The sequence below is a fragment of the Ornithorhynchus anatinus genome, chromosome 3 (assembly GCF_004115215.2).
Source record: "Ornithorhynchus anatinus isolate Pmale09 chromosome 3, mOrnAna1.pri.v4, whole genome shotgun sequence".
NCBI lineage: Eukaryota > Metazoa > Chordata > Mammalia > Monotremata > Ornithorhynchidae > Ornithorhynchus > Ornithorhynchus anatinus.
The window spans coordinates 65,611,401-65,633,386 of NC_041730.1; the positions used below are offsets into that span (position 1 = coordinate 65,611,401).

The window sequence follows — 21,986 nt, forward strand, 5'->3', positions numbered from 1 at the left end:
TCTTGATTCCCAGTCCTATGTTCTTTCCACTAGGTCATGCTGCTTCTCAAAGAAGTTTCGCTGTCTACTTGACTGTTGGATTAGAAAGACCCTGTCAGAGGTGAGGAGCCTGAAAACCATTCCTTTAGCTATGCCCTGGTGGGACCATATCTGACAGGGATGAAACTGTGAGTGGCACTGCGCGAGCCACCACCTCTAAAATCAATTTTTTTGCACTGGCTCTCAGTCCTGTTGTCTCCGGACCGAGCCTAGTCAATCATTTTCACTGGGTAACTCCATCAAAATATTGCAACTCCTATTATTTTACCTAGTGAAGCAGCATGGCCTAGTGGACAGAGCGTGAGTCTAAGAGTCAGAGGACCTGTGTTCTAATCTCGGCTCTGCCATTTCTCTGCTGTGTGATTTTGAACAAGTCACAACTACTCTGTCCCTCAGTTCCTTAACTGCACAGTGGAGATTCAATACCTGTTCTTCCTCATACTTGGACTCTGAGCCCCTTATGAGCCCTGATCATCCCGTATCTACCCCAGAGCCTAGTACAGTTAGGTGCACATCGTAAGCACTTAACAAAAGCCACAATTATTATTGCTGTTGCATTATTGTTTATACTTTACTATTTCTTTCCTTGTGAGGCTACCACCAGTTCTATCTCCCCACCCCACCCCCTTTAGACTCTGAGTCCGCTTTGGGCGAAGACCTCGGTCAGCTCCAATATCCTCCTACCTTTCCCCAGCACGAGGATCATCGTCTGAAAACGGTAAGTGTTCAAGAAATGCAGCAAATGAGAAGCAGTGTTGCCTAGTGGATGGAGCATAGGCCTGGAAGTCATAGGATTTCATCATGGTGGTATTTAAGCGCTTACTATGTGCAAAGCACTGTTCTAAGCGGAGGGGGATACAGGGTGATCAGACTGTCCCATGTGGGGCTCAAAGTTTTAATCCCCATTTTACAGATGAGGTATCTGAGGCACAGGGAAGTTAAGTGACTTGCCCAAAGTCACACAGCTGGCAAGCGGCAGAGCCAGGAGTAGAACTTGACCTCTGACTCCCAAGCCCAGGCTCTCTCTTTCCACTGAGCCACTGTTGGGTTTTACCCCCAGATCTGCCAATTGCCTGCTGTGTGTGACCTTGGGCAAATCACTTCACTTCTCTGTGCCTGTTATCTCGTCTTCAAAATGGGGATTAAGACTGTGAGCCCCATGTGGGACGTACTGTGTCCAACCTGAGTAGCTTGTATATACCCCAGTGTTTTGTACAGTGCCAGGTACATAATAAACACTTAAATACCATGAAAAACAATAATAATATGGCAGGGGGCACATTACTCAGTTGCTAGAATGAAAATTGGAAAAGTGAGAAGTGGCCGTAAAATCATAGATTAATGAAAGCTCTTCTTCCAGGGGTGATTTTTGATGAGTTATATTAGAGAGGAAGGCTGGGAATGTTTGGAAGTATAGATGCCACCGAGAGCAACCATCACACTGTCCCCTAGAAGTGTCCTTTGGCATGATTTGGGACAGACTACTGAACTTTTGACCATTGGTCTGACCCAGTTTGACCCAGGTAATACCATTGGCATTATGGTAGCATGGAGTGGATTCGATCTTGCTCCCCAAATTACCACCAACTTTACATAAGGTTTCATATAACTTTTTGAATTTACTACTATTTTCTACAGGTCCAACTTCCTGTGGTAATTAATTAGCACTTGCTGTTGAAGAAGTGGTTGTTTTTTTTTTTCTTTGAACATACCCTCCTCAAGTTTCAATTGATGACCCTTAGTCTGTGTTGTGGAATTTGGTCAGCAACAGCTTTATATTTGCCCTGCTCATGTTCTGTATGATTTTGTAAATTTCACCCAGTCGATGAGTAGCATTTATTGAACACTCATTGAGTTAGGAGTACTTGGTAGAGTGCACTACAAGAGAGTTTTTAGGCCTGTTCCCTGCCTACAGGGAGCTTAAGGGTTAGGACCCCCCTCCCAGGTTTTCCATATTGGAAAGTTTCACCATTTTAGTTTTCCTGATGTGAAAGCTGCTCTGTCATGCTGTTCATTTTGGTTGTCCTTTGCAGTGTCATCTTCAGCTATGGATATGCATTTTATTAATAATAGTAATAATAATAATTATGGCATTTAAGTGCTTACTATGTGCCAAGCACTGTTCTAAGCACTGGGCTAGATAGAAGGTAAACAGGCTGTCCAACGTGAGGCTCACAGTCTTCACCTCCATTTTACAGATGAGGTAACTGAGGCACCAAGAAGTGAAGTGACTTGCCCAAAGTCACACAGCTGATAAGTGGCAGATCCGGGATTGGAACCCATGACCTCTGACTCCCAAGCCCGTGCTCTTTCCACTGAGCCATGCTGCTAGTCAAACCATGTTTTTTACCATATTTTCAATACCCTTCTTGGTGACGCCCAAAACTACATTGGTCTCTTTGACTGCTGCTACACATAGGGAATAGTCAATAATTACTTCACAGTCTGAGTTGTGAGCTTGTTGAGGACAGGCTTAGTGGAAAGATAACAGGCTTGAGAGTCAGAGGACGCAGGTACTAAATCCGGCTCCACCAATTCTATGCTGTGTGACCTTGGGCAAGCCACTTAACTTCTCTGTGCCTCAGAGTTACTTCATTTGTGACCCCTACGTGGGACAACCTGATTACCCTGTATCTACCCTGGTGCTTAGAACAGTGTGGCACATAGTAAGGGCTTAACAAATATCATAATTATTATAGTAAATGCTCAGTAAATACAACTGATTGATAAGACCCCGTGTTGCTACCTGATGGCCAATAACAGGAAAGGGAAGTACAAAAATCAATCAGTAGCATTTATTGGGTGTTTACTGTGCGTAGAGTAGTGTATAAATGCTTAGGAGAGCACAATATAACAGAGTTGGGAGATACGTTCCCTGCCCACATGGAGCTCACAGTCTACAGCAGAAGACAGCCATTAATATAAATTGTAAATATGGTCATAAAAGTGTTGTGGGACTGAGAGTGAGGTGCATATCAAGTGCCTAAAGGATACAGATCCAAGGGCAAAGGCAACCCAGAAAGGACAAATTTATGATGTAATGATGTAAAATGCCTTGGAAGCTATTGTTGTGGACCTAAAGTTCACGTAGGAGGAAAGTTGAAGCAGTGTGCCTAGTGGAAAGAACACAGGCCTGGGCATCAGAGGACTTGAGTTCTAAACTGTTCTAAACTCTAGATTGTAAATTCATTGCAAGCAGGGAATATGTCTGTTATATTGTTGTGTTGTACTCTCCCAAGCACTTAGTACAATGCTCTGCACACAGTAAATGCTCAATAAATACAATTGATTCTAATCCCAGCTCTGTCACTTGCCTGCTGCCTGAATTTAGGCAAGTCAATTAACTTCTCCGTGCCTCAGTTACCCATCTGAAAAATGGGGATTAGGACTGTAAACCTTATGCAGAACATGGACTTTGTCCAACTTGATTATCCTGTACCTATCCCATTGCTTACTATAGTGCCTGACACCTAGCAAGTGCTTAACAAATCCTTATTGAAGGCACAACTCCTCCAACAAAGCTTCCCTGACTAATCCCTCCTTTTCTCTTCTCGCACTCTCTTCTGTGTCACCCTGACTTGCTCCCTTTCTTTTAATCTCTGCTCCCAGCCCCACAGCACTTATTTGCATATCTACAATTTATTTATAGTAGTGTCTGTCTCCCCCTCTAGACTGTATATTCACTGTGGGCAGGGAATGTGTGTTCACTGTTATTTTATTAATAATGATAATAATGATGATGATGGTATTTGTTAAACGTTTATTATGCCAAGCACCATTTTAAGCGCTGGGGTAGAGACAAGGTAATCAGGTTGTCCCAAGTGGAGCTCACAGTCTGGAGGCACAGAGAAGTTAAAATGACTTGCCCAAAATCACACAGCTGACAAGTGGTAGAGCCAGGCTTAGAACTCACGTCCTCTGATTCCCAAGCCCGAGGTTTTTCCACTAAGCCACACTGCTTCTCCCAAGCATTTAGTACAGTGCTTTGCACACAGTAAGCACTCAATCAATACTATTGAATGAATTGAATGATATAACATTAAAAAACAGAAAAGGGACCCTTTGAGAGTTAGATTCTCCACTCACTGAGAAGTCCTTTCAGCCTCTACTCTGACACAAAGTCCAAGCAGGTAGGCACTCTTTAGACAGCACATTCCTGTTGGTCTTTGCTTTTGTTTGCTAGTTTTTTTAATGGTATTTGTTAAGTGCTTATTATATGTCAAACACTGTTCTAAGTATAGGGGTAGATACAAGTCAATCAGTTTGGACACAGTCCCTGTCCCACATGGGGCTTGCAGTTTAAGTTGGAGGGAGTAGGAATTAGTCCCCATTTTACAGTCGAGGACACCGAGGCACAGACGAGTTAAGTGACTTGCCCAAGCTCATGCAGCAAGTAAATGGCAGAAATGGGATTAAAACCCAGCTCCTCTGACTTCCAAGCCTGTGTTTTATCCACTAGACTGCACTGCATCTTCTTAGCAAACCTCTTTTGCATTATACAGACAAGATTACAGGACACTCGGGCCATTTTTGCCCTTCCTCTAACATTTACTCAATAATCAATTGGTTCTTGAATTAAATCACCCCCTTGGTGCTGACGAGCTCTTAGTCTGAGCCGGGAGCTATCGTGTATGCTCTGACAATATTAATGGTAAAAGGCAGTTGGCTAATTCCATGCCTCAAACCCCCAAGAAACCTTTCAATCAAAGAACTGCTGGTGAAACTAATCGTGGAGGGAATTCCAGCCACAGCAGACCCAGATCAAAATCGTGTCTGGAGCCGCTTCAGCTGTCCGGCTACAGTGGAAATAATGAAATGATTTCTTGGCCACTAATGACTGTGCTTTCTCAGAGGACCTTTGTCACAGGACTAAGGGCAAATCAACGGGAACCAGTATGGCCCTTGATTGGCATACCTCTGGAAAATAGTGTGTTTGTTAAGAAGTAGCAAAGACCATTTGGGCTAGCTGGTGATTTTATGGACTTGGATCCACCCATGGGCCAGAGGGGCAGATTGTCAGATGCTGGCTAAAAAGGGCCCCTAGTCTTCAGGTTCTGTCTCAAGACTAAAATCTAATCCTGGCTCTGCCACTTGTCTTCTGGTTGACCTTAGACCAGTCACTTAACTAATCCGTGCCACAGTTACCTCATCTGTTAAATGGAAATGAAACTGTGAGCCCTATTAGAGATGGAGATATCCAACCTGATTATCTTTTATCTATCCCAACATTTAGTACAGTGATTGGAATATAGTAAGTGCTTAACAAATTCCATTGGAAAGAAAAGAATAAGGTCTCTGGGCAGGGAATGAGTCTACTGACTCTGTGGTATTTTACTCTTCCAAGGGCTTAGTACAGTGCTCTGCATAGAGTAAGAACTCAAATACCACTGATTAGAGATTCTTGACTCATTCATCCTATTAAGAGCAAAGACAACAGGGTCTTGGAGGGCTCTCAAATCTCTCCCAAAACATTTTTGAGATCCCACTCACTACATAGCATTTTCTGAACACTCAGAGATTACTATCAAACTGAAATATTTTTCATGGGAAGGGAATGTTTCTACCAACTCTGTTGCATTGTACTTTCCCAACCGCTCAATATAGTACTCTGCACATATTAAACACTCAATTAATACCACTGATCAATTGATTGAATGTTTGATTGACAAAGTTTTCCTGGAAAGAGGGGGCAGAATGAATGCCAGACCAGGTTGGTTAGAATTGCTTTGCGTCAAACACATTTCCCATCTCACGTATCCCAGATTTGAAACCTAGCAACTCTATCATATTCCCCCCCACCCAAACTCCCCCTCTTCCCCCAAAAGGACCAAAGATTCACGTCTAGTAGATCTTGCAGCCCCAACTGGAAGAGAAGCAGGGAGGGGGGAGAGTGAAAGCAGTAACTCCATTATAACTGTAAAAAGAGCACAACTGGAATTTTAACTTTGCCCCCATACCAGGGGAAGCATGTTAAGATGTTTTTGTCAATTATTAGAAAAATGTGGTTCTCCATGGCTTGTCAGTTAATAATTTAATTTCTATAGGCAGGCCTTTTATCTTGATATACAGTTAGTTCCTGCAGATTTGCAGGGCAGAAATCAACATAGTTTTCACATAAATTGCTCCCATGCCTCATGTCCCTCACCCACAGCCATGTCAGCCAATACTCTCACTCCACCAAATCCAGACTCTCACCCATCTTGGAACCTCCCATCCCTAGATGGAAAAGGAGAGATCCTTAACTTTAGTGTCTCCAACAATCTCAACTCTCACACCTCTCCCCACCAGCCCCAATCTTCCTGCCCCACCAACCCCCAGCCCCAGATCTTGGCCAACTTCTGCTTATGTGGCTGAATGCATGCAGCTGGCTAATATCTGGGTTTCAGGCTGCCTTCTGCCATTACAAATTCACTCTACCTACCTATAACTCAGCTCTCTTTTCTGCTTGACTTTGTTATTTCTCCCTCTGACTCCTTGCCCACAACCTCCTCAAACTTTTCCAAACTTTCAACTCCTTCCTGAAGTCCCTAGTCCCCCCCCACCGCCCACTACTTCCTTCCCTAACCTTGATGACCTTGACAACTTCTTCAATGGCAAAATTCTGACCATAAAAGCATGAATTCCCTAAAGTCTCCCATCACTCCTCTACCCTCCACTGTGGCATATTGATCCTTATCCTGCTACTTGGCTGCTTCTCATGAGGTGCTCACCTGACTGCTTTCAAAATCCGCCCCTTCTAACTACACCACTGACCCTATTCTCCTCTCACCTCCTAAAAATCACTTGGCTCCCTTCTCCCTGGCCCCAGCCGCACTACTCTTTTCAACCTTGCACTCACTGATTCTTGATCCCCCTCTGTCGTCAAACATGCTCAAGTGTCCTTCTGAAACCTGAGCACATTAAAAACATCCTCTGAACCCCACAACTCCCTTCAGCTCTCATCTAGTCTCTCTGCTCCCAATCCTATCCCTATTTCAGGAATGAATTGTATACCAGCATTGCCTTCATTTCTTCCAAACCTGAGACACCAAGATGACCATTTTGTTGAGCATAGATCACACAGGTGGGGAAAGTCAGTCTGTCAATCCTATTTATTGAGTGCTTACTTTGTGCAGAGCACTGTCCTAAGAGCTTGGGAGAATACAGTATAACAGACACATTTCCTGGAATGGTGTGAACTACTGTCCCTTATTGAATGCAAACAATGAGAACAGTGTGGCCTAATGGGAAGAGCATTAGCCTGTCAGGCAGAGGACCTGAGTTCTAATTTCGGCTCTAACAAATGCTTGCTGTGTACCTTGGGCAAGTCATTTATCCTCTCTGTGCTTCAGTTCTCCTGACACAGAGTAAGCACTTAAAAATACCTTTTAAAAAAGCTAGTTTTGCTCAAGAGGTGAAATACTGAATTTAGTGACTTGGCTGCAACCAGGCTGCCAATCAGTAGCATGGCCTATGGCAAGAGCATGGGCTTGGGAGTCAGAGGATGTGAGTTCTAATCCCGGTTTGGCCACTTGTCTGCTGTGTGACCTTGGACAAGTCACTTCACTTCTGTCTGCCTCAGTTACCTCATCTGTAAAATGTGGATTAAAAACTATGAGTCCCATGTGGGACAACCTGATTATCTTGTATCTACCCCAGTGCTTGGAACAGTGCTTGGCACATATTAAGCACTTAAATACCATAATTATTATTACTATTATTATTATCAGATTCAAATGGAGATGGTGCCCCAATCTGACAGACAGCAGAAGGAGGTATCAAGATCCACAGAGAGAGAACTCTTTTGGAAGGGTCCTTTTGGAAGTTCATCTACATCTACCAGCTAAAAGCGGAATCAAGACAAAAACCCAACCATTCGGATTTACAGATCAGTGCTCTTTTTCTATGTTATTTATTACGTGCTTACTGTTTGTTAAACACTGTTTTGACTGCTATTGCTGTAGATACAGGTTAATTAGGTCAGACACAATCCCTGTCCTACATGGGGATCACAGTTTAAGAAGGAGAGAGAATAGGTATTTAATCCCCATTTTACAGTTGAGAAAACTGTGGCATAGAGAAGTTATGTGAATTGCCCAAGTTCACCAAGCAAGCAATTGGCAAAGGCAGGATTAGAACCCAGCTTCTCTGACTCCCAGGCCCGTGCTCTTTCCACTGGACCAATAGAAGGGTTGATGAGGGAGAAAAGCAAGCAAGAGGCGGCCTACCACTGACAGCTTTCATATACCTCCTCAAGGTGCCTTGTTTCTCACATGTCCCGCTATCGTCATCTGGCCCACGTCCTATTAATGACCCGGAATGTCCTCCCTCCTCACAGCTGCCAAACTAATTCTCTTCCCCTCTTCAAAGCCCTATTGAGAGCTCGCCTCCTCCAGGAGGCCTTCCCAGACTGAGCCCTCCCTTTCCCTCTGCCCCTCCTCCTTTCCCCATTGGCCTACTCCCTCCCTCTGCTCTACCCCCTTCCCCTCCCCACAGCACTTGTGTATATTTGTGTATATTGTTTATTACTCTATTTTATTAATGTGCATATATCTGTGATTCTATTTATCTATTTTGGTGGTATTGATGCCTGAGTACTTGTTTGGTTTTGCTGTGTCCCCCTTTTTGACTGTGAGCCCGTTGTTGGGCAGAGACTGTATCTGTTGCCGTATTGTACATTCCAAGCGCTTAGTACAGGTGCTCTGTACAAAGTAAGTGCTCAATAAATATGATTGAATGAATGAATGTAGGTGCATTTTCACCAAACCTGGAAATGAACTTAAATGTTGTTCAATCGGTGCTGGTGGCTGTGTCGATATCTGCCATAGGCTGTGGTAGATAGCCCGAAGAGTACTCCCTTGGGGCTGCTTCTTGGCACATCTGAAACACTTTGTCATTCAAGTGTCTGAGAATTGGAGAAGAGGTTTGCATCTCTTCTTGACCCACTACGGTACCAGGGGTAATAATAATAATACTATTTGTTAAGCACTATGTGCAAAGTGCTGGAGTAGATACATCCTAAACAGATTGGCCAGAGTTCCTGTCCTACACCGGTCTCACAGTCTAATTAGGAGGGAGAGCAGATATTGAGTTCCCATTTTAAAGATAAGGAAACTGAGGCACAGAGAAATTAAATGACTTAACTGGGGTCATACAGCAGATAAGTAGCAGAGCTGGGTTTATAACCTAGATCCCCTGACTTCCAGGCCCGTGCTCTTTCCACTAGGTCATGTTACTTCTAAGTCTGACTAGTAGGCTTTTTGGCCCTTTCACTCCACAAAGGCTCCACTCTCTAAGGTAATCAATAACTCTCTCTTAGCCACGTCCAGTAGGCTATACTACTTCCAAATCTTCTTCAACCTTTCAGCTAACGGGACCCTTTGACCACTCTCTCCTCCTCAAAACAGTGTCAAGCCACAGCTCTGCTGGTAGAATTATTCTGGTTTCCCTCCTCCTTCTCTGACCACTTCTTCTCAATTTCACTCGCTGGCTCCTCTTCTGCCTCTCACTCTCTTCCTGTGGGCATTCCTCAAGGCTCTGTTCTGGATCCCCTTCTTTTCTGGCTCTACATTGACTCTCTTGAGGATTCCATCAACTCAGATGGTTTCAGCCACCTCTCTGCAGGTGACTATTGAATTGACCTCTTGAGTCCTGACCCTTCCTCCAAGTTACCATCCAGAATCTCCTCTTGTGTCCGGGACATCTTCATTGGAACACTTCTCAGGCACCTCAAATTCAATAGTCTAAAATGAAACAACTCATATGCCCTGCTAAATTGACTACTCCCAACTTTCCCATCTCCAATGATAACATAACCATCATCCCCTGTCCCAGAAGCCTGTAAACTCAGTGTCATCTTGCACTTCTTGTTGCCATTCAGTTCTCCCATTTGATCTACTGCCAAATCCTGTCAATTCTACTTGTCTATCTCCCAGAACGCTACCACCTTCCTCTCCACCCAAACAGGTTCCACTCTAGTCCAAATTCTGGTCATATTAGAGCTAGATTATTGTATCAGCTTCCCTGCTGGCCTCCTTGTCCCCAGTCTCTACCTATTCCAATCTTCTTAAAGCATCTTTCGGCCCCTCCTCAAAACCCTGCACTGGTTTTCTGTGCCACTCCTCATCAAGCAACATATTTTTGCCCACTATTCAATAGCTGGTTCTCTTCATTCCTCCCAAGATAACCTGATTGTATCTCATTCTTGCTGCTCCAGCTTCCATCCCCCTCTCCACACTGTTCCCTGCACCTGGAACTCCCGCTTTTGCCCAAATCTGACAGACCATAGTTCTCCCCACATTCAACACCCTCCTGAAAGCCCACCTCCTCCAGCAAGCAGCAAATCTTCTGTGATTTAGTTCCCAGCATCCCAAATCACACCAACCCCCAACCATTACCAGAGCTTATATTTGCCTGATTCATTTTTTTCAATGATATTTGAGTGCTCACGGTGTGCAAAGCACCATACTAAGTGTTTGGGAAAGTATAATATAACAACAGACACATTCCCTGCCCACAATGAACTTACAGTCTAGAGTCTGCATACTCCAGACAGTCTACTGTTACCTATCCTCCACACTCTTGCATATATGCTATTAAATTGCACATTCAATTTCTTACTTGTACTACTCCATTAGTAAATATTTTTTTATTCCTGTCTCATATTAAACTGTAGTCTTCAGGAGGGCAGGGAAAGGTCATTTCTCTGTTTTATACTTCCCAAACACTTCAGTAGAGTGCCTTGCATCCAAGGGGTGCTCAGAAACTATTACTTTTATTACTACTTCTCCAGCTGGGGGGTCTGGGAAGAGTGAGTGGGAGAAATAGAGGAAGTTAAAAGGAGATTTGGCATCTTCTTGTCGCACTCTGGCATCATCTGCAGGGTCGGTGTCTAGTGGTTTTAGCTAGAGACCCACTCTCTTCCTTTGCTGGCACCAATCCAATTGGATTTCTTCCTAATGAAACAAAGGGGCCAAAGACTGGCAGAAGGGCAGAATCCTAAACGACTTTGTCACTGAACCACAATTAAATGCCTTAGGTTTACAGACTGGAATCAGAGTTGGCAGTGCAACTCTGTAATCATTTTGTTCTGTTCAGCTTGGAAGAACAAAGAAAGAAGAGAAAAGAGTGAGAACTGCAGTAATTTGGGAGCTCTGACTGTGAAGAATAATCAACCACGGGGTGGATTTTATTTTTCCAGTTTTCCTCAGTCCTTTTTTTTTATTGCATGCTTAGTAATCATATTTTCATTGCTCTCTGACCAATCAGTCAATGATATTTACTGAGTGCTTACTTTGTACTACACTAATCACTTTGGAGAGTACAATACCACAGAATTAGCAGAAGTGTTTCCTGCCCACAGTGAGTTTACAGACCACGCCCCAAAGATGCCAGAGCTGGGAAATTCCAATGCTGAGTGAGCCTCAAAGCAGTGGTAAATTCTCATCCCAAGAACCTGGCAATGTAAAATTAAAGAAATGAATTTGAATAAAAACTGATTGCAACATGAAGAGCTATGTCAGCAACAACAACAACAAAAAACTGCAGGAGCAAGATTTGGAAATAGTGACAGGGAATGTCCTGTTGATTAGCATCAGTGAAGTAGCAAAGCCACCAAACCCAGGAATGAATTTTCTTTTCAGTGGCATTTGTTAAGTGCTAACTATGCACCAAGCACTGGGGTAGATACAAGCCATTCATGTTGGACATAGTTCATGTCTGTCCCACATGGGGTTCACAGTCTCAATCCCTATTTTACAGATGAGGTAACTGCGGCACAGAGAACTGAAGTAACTTGCCCAAGGTCACACAGCAAACAAGTGGCAGAGCTGGGATTAGAACTCAGATCCCCTGACTCCCAGGCCCATGCTCTTTCCCCTAGACCACACTGCTTCTCACTTAAATGCCATTCCACAGGTACCAGTGCCTTGTATAAGTAGCTGTGATGGCTAGAAGGTGTTCACAGACCAGGCAGTCCCTTACTGCTGCTCAGTGGCCCATATGAACACTTTGCCATTCATGTGACTGAAAACTAGAGAAGAGGCAAGTGAAGGAACGTTTGCATTATGTGGGTTTAGCAGCACATTATTACCAAGGCCTGAGCATTTGCTGCCGCTCCATAGAAGAATTGTGCATTCATCTCCCTCTCGAAGCCTGATTGCCAAATCAGTGTTCACTCCTACAGAATATCATCTTGCCCTCCTCCCCAGCCCTCTCTCCTACTTTCTCTCTGCTGCAGCGTGGTACACAACCCGGGTCAATCAGGGAGATAAGACAAGAACTGTCCAAATTAGACCTGAGGGACTCTCAGGAATGATTCAAATTACAGTGTAATATGGGTGAAATATAGAGTCCAGAGTAGGATATTGTCTGTTCTGCTCGAATGCATGTTTTCATTGAAGAAAACAGAGAAGAATCAGAGAAAGCTTGCCCCATAATGAGCTTCTGTTCTCAGCATTTATTCATTCATTCAATTGTATTTTACCGAGTGCTTACGGGGTGCAAAGCACTGTACTAAGCACTTGGGAGTGTACAATAGAACAACAAACAGACACATTCCCTGCCCTCAACGAGCTCACAGTCTAGAGCTCTCAGCAGAACACCATCCACGCTGGTGCAAGTAGATTTGTCATTCAAGGTGTGAGTTCTATAGAACGATTTTCCAATAGCACGAAGGTCTCTGGACCCAAATTAGCACCTGATAATATAAGTGGCTGAAAGTCAGTTCCACCTTCAGTGGGGAAAAAAAAAATTACCCTATTGATCTACATTTATATTCCCAAGTAAGCTCTTTGGGTTGATGCCTTGGTGTCTGATCCCTTGCCTGCTGTTAGACTGGAATGAGAAACATCATCTCACCATATTTTCTCAGTTCAGCCTTCAAGTCCTGGCCCCCAGCTGTCATCAGAATGTTTGTAGAGCAGTGCTTATTAGAGCCTGTTTTTGGGTAGGGATTGTCTCTATTTGTTGTTGAATTGTACTTTCCAAACAGTACAGGCTCTGCATATAGTAAGTGCTCAATAAACATGACAATGAATGAACTAGCTCCTAGAACAGGGGACCAGCAACGGGGTCTCAGTCAGAACACACGGTGTGGACTTGGTTTACATGCTACAAGCCTCAACCTACAGGGGAACAGGAAAATGGGCCAACAGCCCAGGGTCAGGGGAGTCAGTCCCAAGGTTTCCTACAGCTGCAGGAGCAGGAATGGGGGTAGGGGATAAGAGTAGAGAGGGGTGGAGGGACAGAGAATGGGGGAAAGTGAGGAGGAAAAGAAACGGATAAAGGGAAAAAATAGGAAGAGGGTACAAGAGTGAAAAGAACAGAAGAGGTAGCTCACAGAAAAGGGTGCAAGACACCAGGAAGAGTGAAAGAGCTGAGCAGTAGATGTAAGGCGGTCAGTAACAACACCTGGGGATATTGGACACAAGTGATGCTGTGATGGATACTGTGCAGAATACTGAGCAATATCACCTGTATCACTTGATAATGGTTCAATAACAATAATAATAATGGTGTTTAATAATAATGTTATTTATTAAATGCTCACTATGTATAAAGCACTGTTCTAAGTGCTGGGGTAGATATGATCAATCAGGTTGGACACAGTTCTGGTTCCACATGGGACTCACAATCTTGATCCCCAGGTACAGAAAAGTTAATTGAAATAAAGATAAGTGAAGTGACTTGCTCAGGGTCACATAGCAGACAAGTAGTGGAGCCAGGACTAGAACCCAGATCCTTCTTACTCCCAGGCCCATGTTCTCTTCACTAGGCCATGCTGCTTCTCAAGCAGTATTTGTTTAACATTTACTATGTGCCATGCACTATACTAATCACTCTGCTGGCTACAAGCAAATTGGGCTGGACACAGTCCTTGTTCCACAGGGGGCTCACAGTCTCAACCTCCATTTTAAAGATGAGGTAACTTAGCCACAGAGAAGTGAAGTGACTTGCTCTAGGTCACACAGCAGTCAAGCGGCAGAGTGGGATTAGAACCCATGGCCTTCAGACTCCCAGGCCTGTGCGCTATCCACCATGCTACAAACAAAGCTTTTCTCCCAGGGTCCTCAGACCCTCCCTCCAGAGGCAATACATTTGTTTCCCAGTTCCCTGTATACTGAAGCCCAACTTCCAAGCCTTAAAAGTTAGCAGCAGAACTGAGGCAGAGAGCAGCCGGGCACTTGAAATAAAAATTCCAGACAGAAAGGACTCTAATGCCATATCTCTGCAGAGAGAGGGATTAGAGACTGGAGAGAGTGATGAATAAAAAGAAAAGAAAACAGAGCCAGGAAGAAGCAGCCCAACAGAAAAATGGAATGGTCTAGAGAAAAGGAGGGAAGAGAGAGGACAGGAGGAAAATGGCAGAGAGAGAGAAAATTATACAAGAAAGGAAAGGGGAGAAAGAAGAATGGGAGAAAGCAAAATTGAGCTTCTTGTCTAACCTAAATAAAAACTTGGTATTTCTCCTAGTGGCCTAGATTACTATAAAATACTTCAGACGGTATCCTACAATCTGGCTTAAAATGACAAAAAATTAGAAAAATATGCTTTCCCCATTTTTCTTTTCCCTTCAAAGCCTGGAGGTTCTGCTCCATCTTTTTTGCTGCACCAAGGTAAGAGATTTTTCTGCTTTTTACCCTGTTCACTGCCTCTGGACCTCTCCCTAACAACAGTTTCACTTATAAGGCAACAGTCTAAGTGGCTTGGCTGTGTCTACTGAGACACTCACATATGGAGATTTTAGAATATGTTTTCCCGAAGAGGTGACTTCTTTGGTCCCAATCAATACAGAAGGTAGTTGACAGAGTATTTGTCACTCTAAATATTATAAATTAAAGGCATCAATTCCATAGGCTGAAATACCTATTTGGGACCAGGACTACTGCAGTGTGCCTGTAAAACAAAGGCAGTTTTCATATGTGACTGGGGGTAGACTTTATTTCAATGGAGTTTACTGAGAACAGAACATCTATAAAATGTTCAGAGTGAAGAGAGTATGGAAAAGTGCTGAAAACCTGTAACATGGATGAACGAGCTAGAGACAGAAAAGACGTAAGAGAGGGGAGAGAAAGGGAAGAGAGAGAGGAAAGACAAACAGAGATACTGAGCCCTATCCATGGGTGCAAATGTGGCTAAAATGACCAAGACTTGAACACACAGTCCCTTTCACCACCTGAATACTTTAGATATTCCTCTATTCCCTGACTCATTCACTATTTGCAGTGCTTAGAATATGCTAACATTTTAATCCACACTAAAAAGCCAGCAATACCTCTGAAGTAAAAAAGCAGCATAAATAGAGAGGGAAAGGGGAAAAAAGATGTAAGTTTAAAACCTGAAGAAAGGATGTGAGACTGGGGGCAGTGTGGGGGGTGGGGAAGAAATGAGTAATTGGAAAAGAGAAGCAAGAGGACAAAGTTAATAATGAGACTGGCCTAAACTTTCCTTATCATCATCATTAAGCACATTATGGTCTCCCTTCCACAACATCATCAGTGAGCCCTTATTGAGTGCTTCACAGGCACACAGAAGACAAATTATATGGACCCAAAGTTGCCAAGTAGATTAACTCAGGTGAAACAATTTTGAAAACATGAATGAATGGTTCAAGAACACATTCCAAGTATTCCGGAGATCAACCACTAAAACCGCACAGATATAAGGAAACACAATGCAGGACATTGAGGGAAATCTCTACCTCCATGATAGGACTGGATGCGAGAACTTTCTCTTCAATGTTGGTTTCACTGGCAGAGCCTCCAACCGTGGCAAAGTAGCGCATGGCGTATTTGGCTGACACAGTCTTTCCAGCTCCAGACTCCCCGCTCACAATGATGGACTGGTTCTTTTCATCTCTGCACAGGCAAGGACAAATATTCGGATTAGCCACTTGAAGTTAAAGTTCAAGTCCCCAAAGACTTCAGGCATTTCAGGCAACACCCTGTAATTGCAAAACTAATTTGTACTCGAGCCACCAAATAAATTTGGGGTTGTCTTTTAAAACCAACACTAGCTTAGCATTCAACCTAAGATTAGTAGAGGAAAACAGCATTTGACTGCCTCTTAAAAGGCAGTATCCAACCAATCCACCTTGGGAAGAATTTGCTGTACAATCTCTTTATTCATCACCCCCCACCCCCAACCACCTCTCCCACCCCTCCATTGAAAGTAAAAGATTAGAAGAGTGGAAAATTGGGCCACTGGTTCAAAATTAGATCTCTACGTCAAAGGTAAAAAACATGTTGGGAAGCCTAGGAGATGGTAACGAACACACAAAAAATTGGATTATGTAGTGACATATTACATTTGGCCCCGAGAATGCACAAGTAGCAAAAATACACACTCCTCACTTAAAGGATTGGGGACTGGAATCAGCCATTTCTCTGGAAAATGACTTACAAGACAAAGTTTCTCAGTTAACTGCATTTACTGAATGTCTATTGAATGCCAAGTTCTTAACTAGGTGCTGGGGGAGTTATAAAGGAAGTAGGCATAGTCCCTGTGTTAAATGACCTGAAGTCAAATGAGTGATTTGTCAAGCACACCAAATGAATAAGGCTGTTTTTAAAAAAGGGATAGACAGTCCGCTTACTTTAACAATAAAGGAGAGACGAAAAACCCAAAGAGTCCAACCAGGAAATTCCATTTGCCTTTTCACAGCATAGAAGAGTAAAAGGAATTTGAAATTTAAAAGCAAAAAAGTACAAAAATAAAGTAAGGAAAAATAGAACAATGCAGAAATTCAATTACAGAGATCCCTTTAGTAGGATTTGGAGATAAACTGAGATTCTTATTGAATAAAATGTAAATATGACAAGGAATACCGTTTGGAATTTCCCAGGCTTAATCAATCTCCGCACCTGGAGTTTAAACTTTTCATCTCCTGGAATCAAGAATGGGAATATCTTTCCATGATTAAATGCTGCATCCTTTGATAGACCGGGAAGTATTTTACTTAGAAATTCAGAAGCAACAAACTAAGGGAAATGCATGAATGCAGGATGAGGAGATAGGGATACTGTCTTTATACTAGACACTTAAAAAATGACTGAACATGTGTAAATCTGAATCTAACATCTGACTTATTTTATGTTCCTAAAAAGTTGCAGAAGAGGACAAAATTTCAAGAGGCAGAGCACTAGCTGTGTCAGAACTGCAAGGGATGAAGGGTATCCTTGGAAAATAGCCCAGGACCCTTCTAACTAATGAAAATGGTTTGTAGCAAATTCAGAAAAAAGACACACAAGCACACACGCTAACAGCAAAATGACTTTGAGCCAAGATCTAGCTCTAGAGTGTCTAACTCTATAAAACAACAACAACAACTAAAAAACCAAACAGGCAACCTTAAGGACTAAAAAATGCCAATGAGATAATTCCTTTGAAACGAGCATCATGGCCTAGTGGACAGAGCACAGGCCCGGGAGTCAGGACTTTGGTTCTAATCCCAGCTCTTCCACTTCTCTTCTGTGTGAATTTGGGCAGCTCACAACTTCTCTGGCCTCAGTTCCCCTCATCTGTAAAATGGAGATTAAGACTGTGAACCCCATGTGGGACAGGGACTGTGTCCAACCTCATTTGCTTGAATCCACTCCAGCACTTAGTATAGTGCCTGGCTCATAGTAAGCACTTAAATTGTAATATTGTAGTATTATCATCATTAGTAAGCCCTGAGAAAGTTACTTAGTATTTCTATGCCTTGGTTTTCTCATCGTTCCTATCAGAGGTCCTGAAGCCTTAGTCACATGCTCTCAGGAAGCCCAGGATCCTTGAAGTACAAACTATAGTCACTGCACTGTTCAGGAAATTATTACTATTCCTACTTCCAATTCCCAGACATATCTTGTCTACCAACTCCATTATACTATACCCTGCAAAACACTTAGTATATTGCTCTGCACACAGTACACACTCAATATGATTGAGGATCTCTTTGACTAATGTTGTTCCTGCTGTCTGCTCCTGTACCACAATGGATTTTTCAATCTATCGATCATTTATTGAGCGATTACTGTGTGCAGAGCACTGTACTAAGTGCTTGAGAGAATATAATATAAAATATATTTCCCCTTCAAAAAATCCAATTTGAATAGCAAAGTAGCTGCCCATTTCCCTTCCACTATCAGCACGCCCCACAGACTCAGTCAACCTTGTCAAGCATCAAGGCTTCAGATTTGATCTGCCTGAACAGCCCCCAGAGGGATGTTTTCCCCTCATTTGTGGATGCCTTTTTGAGCTCTGAATGACCAAAAAGAATGAAGAGGCTTTGACTTTGCAGCCCTGAGGAGTGGGAGGGGAGGTTGCAGATAAAAGCCTAGGCCCACGCTATCAAATAACAAAGTCATTTCAATTATCTTGAAATGTGGGCGAATTGAGCGGTCTTGAAGGGTGCCTGGCTGACAAGTCATTCATTCACTCAACAACATATATTTAGTGCTCAGCGTGTGCGTGTGGAACATTGCTCTAGGGGCATTGCTCAGGAAGAACAAAGCATGTTTTCTGCATTTGAGGGGGAGGTACCGGGGGTAGGGGAGAAAGGAAGGTAAGAGGGGAGGAAAAGCTTCATCCTGTACATGCCACAGAGAAAAGTGGCAGGATCAGGGTACTGCCCTCTCAGCCAAGGGTTTCAATTCTGTCTCATTCCTGGGACACTCCAGGAAACAGGAAATGTAGTTATAAAGATTATTTTCGTGCCATCCTCAAATGCTCAGATGCTTTGCTACTGAGGGTAGTGCTATAGCTACCAGGTGCTTCAAGCAGCCAACACAGATTAATCTGTGGAAGATGGTGGAGCATGAGCCAGAAATGAAGTTCACTTTGCCATTACCTGGCCAACATACTCAACACTCTGCCCTCTCCAAGGTGAGGAGGTGCTAAAAAGGTAGAGGTCAGGTGAGGAGAGTGTGTGAGGGGGATTCTTTGGAATTAACGCTCCCCTCCGTGACAGAGCTGGTAATGTGTTATCAGCAGCTAGTGGAGCACCGAGTACATGGTTGTTAGTGTTTAACATGTATTAGGCTACTTTCGTGTGCCTGGTGCTGTTTGCAACACAATGAGAGCTGTGAGCCATGTCCACAAAAACCTTCCATTTTAAAATACACAAGACAGACACAAATGTAAACAGGCACCAGACAAAAAAACATTTTTCCAAAAACTGTTCTGTTCTTTTCTCCTGCTCTTTTCTCTTTCCTCAGTCACACCTCTGATTTGGGGAAAGGAGACTGGAGTGAGTCAGAAAGTAAAAAATGAGAGAAGGAATCCAACTTTTGGACCAGTACAGACCATGCTCTGGCTACGGTTGGAGACCCTGAAAAAGGCCATGCCTCTTAGATATCTTTTCTTGACCTTTGAACTAATGTGCACATGCAGAGTGAATGGTTACAGACTTTCCTCTCAGCAACTCAATACCAGCTGAGGATGCCAAATGAGGCATTTACTGGGGTGGCTAAGAGAACCACTGAACTGGTGGGAGAAGGAGAAAAACCAGAAGGCTTTGCAATGTGGCTCGCGTGTTTACCCCAACACTAACTTGTGCTTCCTCTCTTCGGGATGACCGACTGACATCCCTCCGTCATACACCTCTTTTAGACACTGTTTTCCAGAACTGAGCTACTCTAAACCACTTAACTTTGCCTTGTTAAAATGACAGTCCTCTGCTCTTCTAGGCCTGAGAAAGAAGGCAAAATGCTGGAAAGATTGAAGATCAGAGACTGTAGCCTGAACTGCCCAAGATAAGAACACTTGGGCCCCTGTGGAAAGATGGCTGACTCTGTGATCAACGGCCCATTTCCTGTACATTTGGTTTTCTTTCTAATTTTGAAAAATGCTGTGCTCACCTGCACATGTGGCCCACAGGGGCTTATGGTGTAGAAAAAGAATCAGCTAGCAGCACTTTCTAATGCAATCACCCTGCCAAATCAAGCTGTCCCCCAAATTTCCAGAAATGATTCATTCATTCCCTTCCCAGAACAGACTGAAAATACAAGACCATTAGAAACATCATTACAGGGGTCAGTGAAATAGCCCATATGGTCAACATTTTGAAGAATAATCAAAATCATAATCATAATCATAAGTATTAACTGCTTACTGCAAACCAAGCACTGTGCTAAACACTGGAGTAGCTACAAGATAATCAGATTGGACATAGTGACTGTTTTACACTGGGCTCTCAGTTTAAGAGGGAAGGAGAAGAAATATTTCATCCCTACTTTATAGATGAAGAAAAAGAGGTAGAGAGAAGTTAGGTGGTTTGCCCAAAGTTACCCAGCATGGAAATGGCAAAAGTGACTACTAGTCCCATGCTCTTTCCACGAAGTTACACAGATATCCGTGTCACAGATAACGGCACCAAAGGGTGCTCACAAGGACAGTCTGCTGGGTACTCTTATGGTTAGTCAGTCTCCAGCCACAACCCCTAACTTTTCCCTCTAACATGAACAAATGTGTTCTTTGGCCTCTTGGATCATCCTTAGGAGGCTAAGAGCTCTAGAATAACCCTGGCTTTTACTGTTAAGATGATATTAGGGACTCTCACCTCAAGCTCACTTTCTTAGAATCCAAACCTGGTAACAAAACCTGACATGATACTCCTAGGAGGGGACAGGTGGCAAACCAAAGCTGTTACACTAAAAGGCATCAGGAATAAAGGTAATTTATATAATCAGCAATTCAGGAGGGGAGGGAGATCTCAGAGGTTGGAAGTCCTGGCCCATCCTTCCTAAAAGGGCAGGGTCTGGATTCTTAAAAAGCTGATTCTCCTTATAGGATCCCCCTTGGAGAAACACACTGGATTTGGGAGTTCACAAAGACTCCTACATGGCGTCATCATTGCATACACAGGCAGTGTAACATAATGACATCATACCAAACACTGGGTGTAGCATAACCTGACACTTGGGGCTTGCAGTCTCAATCCCCATTTTACAGATGAGGTAACTAAGGCACAGAGAAGTGAAGTGACATCATTTACATCTCTCCTCTGATGATCACATCTAGGAGTCTTCCTGCTCTAAGCAGCAGAGATAGGACAGGGGAAATTTAGGAATTCTAAATCCCCCAATTCAGTTTCAGGACCTAGAGCACTGTTAGAGGTGTCCATTCATTCAATAGTATTTATTGAGCACTTACTATGTGCAGGGCACTGTACTAAGCATTGGAGCATGTACAAATCGGCAACAGATAGAGACAATCCCTGCTCAGTGATGGGCTCAATTGAACAACCAATTTATAAACCTGCAGAGGAAAAGAGGGGATTGACAGGAAATGTCAAACTGTCCCATTATCATTCAATTTCTTCCTCTGACTTGAGTGAATTAAGAAACATGTGAGGAAATGGGCACCCTGTAGGACTCTAGAAGGTATTGGATATGGGGATTCATGAGACCCTTAGGGAAAATATGAGAATAACAGATTAGCAAAAAACAGATTAGAAAGAAAGCTGAGTGACCTTGGGCTAGTCACTTAACTTCTCTCTGTCTCAGTTACCTCATCTGCAAAATGGGGATTTAGACTGTGAGTCCTGTGTGGGACAGGGACTCCGTCCTTCCAACCAAATTATCTTGTCTCTACCACCAGTGCTTAGTACAGTTCCTGGCATATAGTAAGCACTTAAGTACCATGAAAACAAAACAAAACAAATCAAAATGAACATAAAATGTATGTGCTGCTTCTGCTCTGGTACAGAATCAGGTTGTCAAAGGAAATATTCTGGGGTCAATACCATTCAATATTTCTATTAGCAAATCCATTCTGGCAAGCACTATCTCATGCCTTTTTCCTCTTCAGAAGAATGCTTCAAATGAGCCAGATGGAATGTACAGTTTGTTATTCTAAACGAAAGCGCTGAGAATGGCTTTTTTTCCCCTTCAGCTTCTTTCACGTCATGTGAAATTAATGCAAATTATTTGCAATACAGTAGTTTAACTTAGCTACAAAAAATAAAGATCACACCACTTCAAATTTCC

The 21,986-nt window shown here is 43.2% G+C and overlaps 1 protein-coding gene across 3 annotated transcripts in view; it reads right to left on the bottom strand.

Moving 5' to 3' along the window:
- The window catches only part of MYO5B (myosin VB), a 360,820-nt gene that overhangs the window by 176,667 nt on the left and 162,167 nt on the right, over nt 1–21,986 (bottom strand). For all 3 annotated transcript variants that reach the window (XM_039911492.1, XM_029060231.2, XM_029060229.2), the window contains exon 5: nt 15,719–15,875. In XM_039911492.1, coding sequence (XP_039767426.1) covers nt 15,719–15,875 — 157 coding nt within the window. The remainder of the gene's footprint in view (nt 1–15,718; nt 15,876–21,986) is intronic.